Raw genomic sequence first — 9303 nt, 5'->3', positions numbered from 1 at the left:
ACAGTAATGTCACCCTAGGACTGCTTCACTATCCTTCGTGGAAAGGAGAATAATTAGTGGAAGTTATGGTGGCTTGGCCACAAATGATCTATCCAACCAACAGCCTTATTTATTTATTTTATTTTTATTTTACATTTGTTGACCGGGATAGTCCCACTGGATACTTGTCCATTTTCAGCGGAGGCCCGGGTAGAAAAGCTCCATACATACATACATACAGAAAAACTGTTACATTAAACAAGTTAAAACACTGTTACAGATACAGTACATAGGTTAAAAATCATTCCTTCTGGCATATATAAATCTGATTTGTTAAAGTTTATCAAATTAGGAAGCAATGTAGGGGTGGCCAAAAGAACTCTTTAGCACTTGTTTATAATGCCAGAGTTAGTCAGGATTAGAGCAAGGACATAGCCATTGCATTTTAAGGTACTGTTTTAGACTTTTTTTGAAATGGGTTAGAACAGGTTCTGAAGTAAGCTCAGCAGGAAGTGAGTTCCATATTTTGCCAACAGAGCTGGCATATAGAGTCTCCAGCTGAGTTGTTGGCACTGAGTGTTTAGACTAGTAATTTGTTGGATGAGCAAAGTGACTTGAGGTTACTGTAAGGCCTGATAATGTTTGTAAGTACGGGTGTGTTTTCAGGTTGGTAGAGAATTTTGTGTGCTACTATTAACTGATTGAACTGAAGCTGGATAGGCAATTCTAGCCACCCTGGAGTCTTTAGGCTCAGACAGTGGTATGTTCTGTATGATGCTCCAGTGGCAAATCTAGCAATATGATTAAAGCAGCTAGAGAGTTTATTAAGGTCAGACTTACTCAGGTTTGTGAAGAGAGGGGGTGCATAAAGGAGGGTGGAAAGTAGACGTGTACGGGCAATAACAGTCCTAGCTAGAGGAGTGAGAAAAGGTTTGATCTTGTATAGTGAGTATTTTATTAACTTTTTTAATAGTTTGATTAATATGCGTTGTAATAAATTACAAAGCCTTGTAATAAACTATGTATGTTTTCTATTCATGACTGCTCATGAACAGTGTTGAGTGTACGTACAATGACAAGAATGTACCATGCAATAGGAAAGTCTCAAGGTATACCAATGTGATGTGGGAATAGTTTTCTTAGGAGGCCTTGAGCTAAAATTTACTGGGGGTGCCCCTACCTTAATTGCTAAAATTGGCCCTGCCCCATGCCTCCTTGGTGTAAGGTGATTTGCCCCCTACAAAACATAATGTAACAGTCCCAGTTTCAATAAGCCTCCAGTTTGGTGAATTAGTTCTGATTAGCACAGACTCAGCAATTAGTTTTTATTTATTTTTTATTCAACATTTGTTAACCGAGAAAGTCCGACTTGGAGCAAGCCAATTTTCAGCGGAGGCCTGGGGAGAAACACTCCAGACGCATGTCTTTGTAATGTGGGAGGAAACCGGAGCACCCGGAGGAAACCTACACGAATGCAGGAAGGACATGCAGACTCCGCACGGAAGACACCCCAGCCAAGAATTGTATCAGAGAACCTCTTGCTGTGAGGTGACAACGCTACCACTGCGCCATCCAATCAGTCAATGTCTCATAGTGGTCTTTGTGTTTCAAAGATGAGCTTGCTCATTAGTTGCCTGTGAAATATTCCACTTTACTGAACAGGATAGTATTTTGGAGGCTTCAGTCAGTTTTCATGCTGAAGTACATCAACATCAGTGTCTTCTTTATTTTTATTAATTTTAAATATCATGAATTGGAAACTAGGGCACACAGATATGAGCTGACAATAATGTATAAAGCGCAGACAGAATACCCCACAAAGCAGTGGTGACAAGTGCTCTGAGTTTGGAATAAAGTCAGCTGCTGCTGCATTAGTAGAGAGGCTCAGCTGAGAACAGTAACTACTCTGTGAATATATTCCGTAATCATCCGAGCGATAACAACACACCTATTATACATGAAATAAAATAAAAATAAATAAAACATTACACACTCCCTTGAAGTACTAGCTTTCTGTGTAATTCATCCAGGCCTGCAAAGCTCCAATACTCACAATGGAATTGTCTTGTAACTTTAAAAATGGTAAACGTATAAAGACATCCATAAACAGTAGCAGTCTTGTAAGCATATGGTCTCTCACTCTTCCTCTCTCTCTCCAGTTTCACATTCTGACCCTCCCCCCATCAGAAAGTAATGAATGCCACACCCCAAGCAAATTTACAGACACTGAACCCTGTCCTATTCTCCACCCTCTCCTTTTTCTCTCTCTCTCTCTCACTGTGCCCCTCCTTACATTTCTTTCGCTACAGTGACTGTTCAGTACTTACTGAAGTCAGTCATAACGCTGAGAAGGGGAATTACAACTGAGTTTTCTGCTGTGGATTGCTTTACAATTGTCTGCCTTTTAAAGGTATTCAGATTTGGGCTACTAGTGCTACTTCTGTGAAGAAGCAATGGCAGATCAAGACCAGCAAAGCTCTCCAAGTGTTATGGGTCGTATCAGTGGTTTCCTGAGAACCAGAAAAGGGATGGTCCTGGCTGGAGAAATTGTAAGAATCCTGTTTTCATTTATATTTGGATTGCATGCTCAAAATGCCATGACTTCTTAACTTTACAAGCACAACTGCACTAAAATGGAAAGAGAATGTTCCTATGACTGTGAACGTGTTAAAATAAAATTGGGTGTGGTGATAGTCTAAGAAAGGGTTAAGTTGGTGTGTCATGAACAGAATTTGCAAATGTTTCCCTTTTGTGAGTTCAATAATCCTTTGCTGAGACAGGATGCATGCATGCTGAGGGGCTGTCAAGTGGTAAACGAGTCCATCTCTTGGTGACTATAGAATGTTGGAATGGTTGGACATCCCCCTCTGAAAGAGTTTTGACATTTCTTGTCAAGACAAAGTACAGAAAAGTATCTTGTTAGTTCTGATTGAAACCAGAGGATTTAATAAAATAAAAGAAGAAACTGCCAGTCTACTACCTCCATGTGTTAGAATATCTCACACACACGCATTTTAGTGTTTCAGGCTGGGATGTCTGTGAAGTATATCATTTAAGTCTACTAAAATAAGTACAATGAATATACCTGAGTATAACAATGTATGTGTGCTAATGGCAGTCCTGTCTCCTTTTTGGCTGCATCTTTTGGTGGTTCGTGTTCACTGTGACCTGGCTTCAACCAAAGAATCTCATTCCCTTTTAATAGCACAAGAAATACAACAAGTGTGTCATAGAACTATCAGCGAAAATTAATAGTGCAGGAGGGGGAGTTTCTTGGCTTACCTAAAGCTTTGTCTGTTTCTGTTCTATTCTTTTTGAAGGATATTTTAGCCTGCAGCATCATTCAAAGAAAAGGATTATTTAATGAATTATTTAATTATGACGTCATTTACATTTCATATTGCTTTATATTAAAATAAGGTAACAATGCTATTGCCAGGTTACAGCTTTCTTCTGCACTGGCTTGCAGCTATCTCTTATCTATACCAAGCCATAAACTCTACCGTAGGAATAAGACATTCTCCTGTAGTGACCTAAAGCTGTGGAACAGCAGTCGGACTGCAACCATCTGTTTTAATATTCATCCTACAGCTTGAGGTTTAGCTAAAGTCATCTTGTAGATCATTTGTCTTAGTAGCATCAATCTGAATGTGGCAATTTACTGGGATCATAGACATATACTTGAATCTAAGCATTATTTTTCTTTTAACTATCCTCCAATTTTTACAGGATATAATAGGTTCATAGATAAGTACTAGGCTATCTGCCCGAGGGCATCTGTAAGCCTAGCCAGAATGTATTGGCTTTCGCCAACCCCTGAGATTAGTTCCCTGTGCCTCTGTCCAGCAGAGCCATTAGTTCCCTGTGCCTCTGTCCAGCAGAGCCACTGCAGTGATCCCCGGGTTAAATTTTCTGTTTCCCATCCACTCACTCTTCAAGGTTTCTCTTGAAGAGTATTAGTGAGGGGCTCTGCCTAATGTAGATTGGAATCCTGTTCCAAAGCATGGGGAGTCTCTGGGACAGGAATCTATCCCTCCAGCACGTCCTATTTATTGTTGTGGTGAGGTTTAGATCCCTAGAGCATGTGGCTCTTGGGGATTTGTTTTTTTTAGGTGGAGCATGTCCATCAATTCTGGGTTGGACATGGCCTTGTATGTCAGGCAGAGATCACCTCTGAATAAATGGTATGCAACCGAATAGAGCTGGAGTTTCTTCAGTCGGGCTGCATAGAGCATATGTTTGAGGCCAGTAATCCTCTTGGTGAGGTACTTCTGTGGTCTTTCCAGCTGTTGCAGGTGTCTTGTAAGGTCCATCCCAAATGGGGCATTGTACTCTATGATGGGTCTGATGAGTGATGAGTAGAGGGACACAATAGCCTGTTTTGTTCTAGATGCGAACCCTTTTGTGATTAGGTGGGCCACATAGAAGGATTTTCTAACCACCTTGTCAATATGATTATCAAAGGAGAGATTACTATCTACTTGGGTCTCCAGATCCCTTATTACATTTTCTGTATTTAGGAGACTACCACGTATGTGGTAGTTTGTGGGTACTTTGTTTTTTCCAAAGGGGATGACTATGCACTTTTTGGTATTTAGCTTGAGGCCATGATTTTGACACCAGGTATCCGTCTCAGTGAGACCCTTCTGGAGGAGGTCTGTATCAGCTGGAGAGTCAGTTATGTCCCCCAGTTTGCAGTCGTCTGCGAACTTGGTCAGCCATAGTCCTCCTGTGCTTGCCTGTATCTCTGAGAAGTATATACCGAACAGGAGGGGTCCCAGGACTGAGCCCTGGGGGACGCCACTTGTAACTGGTTTAGAGTTGGACCTAGAGCCTGCAACTGTCACCGTGTGGGCTCTATCCATGAGCCAATTGGCAGTTCATCTCGTGACGTAGGGGTTTATGTTCAGGCTGGTGAGCTTGTCTATAATACCAGAATGGGGAATGGTGTCAAAAGCCTTTGCGAGGTCTAGGTAGGCTGTGTGGACTTTATTTTCCTTATCTAAAGCCTTGGTAACTGTCTCAAAGAAGTCCACCAGGTTTTGGAGGCATGATCTTCCCTTAACAAAGCCAAACTGGGTAGGGTCCAGTGTTTGAAGGTTCCCAATGTCTCTGTTAATGAATTCCATGATGATGTGCTCCATAGCCTTGCAGACCAGGCTAGTCAGGCTTATAGGGTGATAGTTCCCAGGGTCTGTTGTGGCTCCACCTTTGTGGAGTGGGATAACTGTTGCTGTGTGCCACTCAATGTGCTTTTGATTTTATTGCATAATTTATTTGTGTATATGTGCATTATTAATTTATTTGTTTATTTTGCTATCAGTCTGCCAGAATCAAGCCACCTACTTTGTTAACAGATACATACATTAATTTCTGTTATGGCTTTATCCACTTTATCTTGTGTGTTTTCATGACTTAGCTCTATTAATGGCTGTAATTTTCAATTGTCAGGCTAAAAAGTAATGCTTACAGTAATTTTTCACAGATTTCTGCACTCAGCAGAATGAAGTGATGATTTATAAGCTGATTTACAATTTTAGTTTTGAGTGGGAAACCGAAAAAAAAAATGTAATGATAGCTATTTTTATGTTGCTAGAAATTAAGGCTGTGAAAGATAATGTAGCTACGCTCCGGCATATCCTGCACAAGATAGGCTCTACCCTGTAATCACCAGATGAACAGTTGACTAATTCTCTCACAAGATCTTTTTGAGTTTTCTTTTGTTTTAAACCATTTGGATTTGCATACATTTAAAATTTAAAACAAAGGCAAAAAGCTTTTTTAGTATAGAGTGTCAAAGCTATACACTTCAAACCCATATCTACAGAATAAAGCTTATTTGATTTCTTCACTCTGTCTACTGTGTGTATCTAAGCACGTCATTTAACCAGACTGGGATTCTGGGCCTCCAGTCAACAGGTGTTCCCAAAGGTTCATATTCTTATGTATGCATAACTTCCGTCTCATAGTATATGTTATCCCTAATTTGTTCATACATAAACACAAGAAGTGACGATTTTTTTCCCCTCCCTTAGAAAAATACTTTGGTCTATACACAAAAGTGGGATGAACTCTCTCTGGCATGCCACAAATGTCTGTGTACCAGAAAACTAAATACATTATTTCAATGCTACACAGACTTGGTTAGTAAGAGCCACGTGCTGTTTGATGTAACTGGAAACCACAAAATGGAAATGCTTTTTAAGGCTGACCCAATGAAGCCCAACCTTCGTTTTTATTAAAGTTAAAACTAATTGAGCATTTCTGGAGGAAAAAAAACAAATCATCTGAAGAACCAGGAAGTTAGCAACAGGAAATTTTGTTTGCAAGTCGGCAACATTTTACTGTGTCATTTAATCCACATAACAGTTGCCTAAAATCATTACTACAAGATAATAGAGACAGTAGCTGCATTTACGAAAACTTTACCAGATAAATCAAAATTAGAATTTCTAACTTACAAAAAACAATTTTATTAGGGAAAATAATATTAAACTCTTTGCTGGGGTGCCTTCTGTGTGGAGTCTGCATGTCCTCCCTGTGGTCACGTGGGTTTCCTCCGGGTGCCCCGGTTTCCCCCCACATCCCAAAGACATGCTGTAGGTGGATTGGACACTCTAAATTGGCCCTAGGTGTGAGTGTGTGTGCCTTCTGTGGAAGGTTGGGCGCCGGGCTGGCAACTCGACCCCGTAAAAACTCCACTGCCACTCATGAGCGGACAAGGTGATCTGCTGTGGCGACCCCTAACCGGGAAAAGCCGAAAGAAGAAGACGAATATTAAACTCTTTAAATATATGTACATACGAATATATATGTACTTCTTCTGTGAACACTCATTTGATTTGAAAATGGTAATGTCACAGTAAAACTATAGTGCAGTTTTAGAATCCGTACAATGCAAACATTAAATAATGTTGTGTAGCACTATATTTCCCGAAATTTTGAAGTCACTTTCAAAATAGACAAATTGCAAAATTAAATGTATGAATTTGTAATATGTGAATCCATATGGTTATTTTTTTTGTTTTTACTGACCCCAATAAACTGCCAAGTTTAAGGTCCAGAATCCATGCAAGTCTGCCCTTATTTCAAAAGACCTACCCCCAGTGTAAGTAGTCACTTACACTGAGAACAATTCATTGGAATCGGGCCCATTGGGAAAAAGAACACTGTCAGTTTATTTACAGGTAATGCTGCACATTTAACTGTATTATTTATTTAAATATCTGAATTCATATGGCTATTTTTTTATTTTATTTTTAAGGACACCAATCAGCAGCCAAGTTTAAGAAAAATAACACACTGTCATTGTATTTACAGTCACTGCACACTTCATACATGGATCACTTTTAGCACATTTCCTACAGTAGCCATCAGTCTGTTTTTTTTGCTGTAAGCTAACCTCCTCTGTCAGCTCAATGATTGCTTGTAAAGTGAATGTACTTTGACTCATTTAACCCCCGTCAGAAAAAGCTGGGGCTTGCACTAGCAAGGCATTTGCCATCACAGCAGACCAAGGATGTGTTTGTTGTGCTCTTGCTGACTCCCACTGTAATTCACCTTTACTACCCATTGGGACCAAGCAGTGGACTACAGTGCCAAGCCAAACTTTCCTGAAAACTTGCAGCTTGAATGGCCATTGCTGTTCCTGCCTGCCCATCCCCAGGTTCCATTAAGGCTGCCATGGTCAGAGGTGCTAGAAGTAAAACTCCCCTGAAGGGAGATGAGTCACAGTCCATCATTGCTCTCATCTTCTCCTGGTTGACATATAGCTCTGACTGATTCCTTGCCTCTGTATCATTAGGCCAGCTGGTGCCATGCATATTGTGGTTTAAACGAGCTTTGTCTTCGCCCATCCTACTGCTTCAACAGACAGATATCAATGTCCAGTTGTTATATACAACAATTAGAAAACCAGTTTTTGTAACTGAAAAGATAAACTAAAAAATGCATACTTGTTCAATACCTCCTCCCTTAATTATAAACACAAATATTAAGGGGAGTGAGACCTAGGCCCAACATATGAGCGGATAAGGACCAACTGAAAACAGTCTGAAAAGTGAGTCTTGGGCCCAAGATGTGAGGAAATAAGAATTGATTGAAGACAGCCTGGTACCATACCTCTCAACCTCTTAGTGCAAGAAATCTGGAAAAAGCCTGGCAAAGGCCCAAAAATAGGGACAGATTTTAATTGCTGCTCTTATAAACTTAAAAAGTTACTAGAGTACCTGGGTTTGTGATAACATACATTTTCTGAAGAATTTGAAGTCTGAAGCTCAAATGTATGTCATTATTTGGTGACCTCAATCCTCAGATCATCCCAGTGATTTGCCAGAAAGCCACAAATTTTATGAGGAACAGACCAAAAATATAAGGCAAAAATCTGGACATTCTGCAAATATCTGGACAGTTGAGAGGTATGCCTGGTACACTTACTTGTTTTTGAAAAATAATCAGATAATACCCAGTGGTAAGGCATCCACAAATAGGCATGAAGAATGCAACAGCACAAGATGCCTGATCCTTTTTCCTTCAGAAGTCTGCATGCTGCTTGGTTATGCACACTAGCATGGGCATAACATATTTAATGGCCTGTGTAATTTACTTCATGTGGTTTTGTTAGAAAGTGTTTTCTGTTCTTTCCACATGTTGGTTGGTCGGTTCCTATTTGCACATTCAAGAAAGCTACCCAGGTAAAGCAGCAATACATGAAATTTTCATAAAAGCAGCTGACGACAAATAGGGCGTGTGAATGTTTTTTTTTTTTTTTGTAATCTTAGTTCTTTGTATGACAGTGTTTCGGAATAGTCTGACTTGGGGCTGATTATTTATTGTTCCAGTCAGAAAGCTTAACAGCAGCTTACATTTAAGCAGTTTTAGAAAATGGCTTAAATAAACAGAAAAACCCTGGGGCAACTGAGAACTCCAGAGGGTTACATGGCAATATTTACGTAATTTTAGATGCACCTTCCTGTGGTTGCAAAGACATTGGGTGGGGTCAATTGACTGACAGCAGAATACAATTGATGGCACAATTGGATGACAATGGTATAAGCTGTCAAGGGTGGTTAACCCTTTAAACAAGTGTCAGTACTCTAGCAATAGTTTATACATTTTAATATGATTAAAATAATTTATAAATGCATCTCTTAATTGATATGTAACCTTCTTGTAAGGAACACATACCTAATGAATGTGTAAAATTCCAATTTAAGCCCTAATTAATTTCACTAATGGCAATAAATGAAGCCGTTCTTACTTCACTTTCTTACACTGGATGCCTTTAGTCTTTAAATTGTGATTTTGTAGCTTTGAAGAATAATT

General features: G+C 39.7%; 1 protein-coding gene across 1 annotated transcript in view; it reads left to right on the top strand.

Moving 5' to 3' along the window:
* Positions 1-2213: 2213 nt before the first annotated feature.
* PLP2 (proteolipid protein 2) overlaps positions 2214-9303 on the top strand; it is a 402641-nt gene continuing 395551 nt past the window's right edge. Inside the window, exon 1 of the mRNA XM_044080196.1 lies at positions 2214-2528. Coding sequence (XP_043936131.1) covers positions 2433-2528 — 96 coding nt within the window. The 5' untranslated portion in view covers positions 2214-2432. The remainder of the gene's footprint in view (positions 2529-9303) is intronic.

The sequence above is a fragment of the Protopterus annectens genome, chromosome 8.part0 (assembly GCF_019279795.1).
Source record: "Protopterus annectens isolate FY-2018-M chromosome 8.part0, PAN1.0, whole genome shotgun sequence".
Classification (NCBI taxonomy): Eukaryota; Metazoa; Chordata; order Ceratodontiformes; family Protopteridae; genus Protopterus; species Protopterus annectens.
The sequence above is the reverse complement of the archived record's forward strand: the minus strand, read 5'-3'. Positions and strand labels throughout refer to the sequence as shown.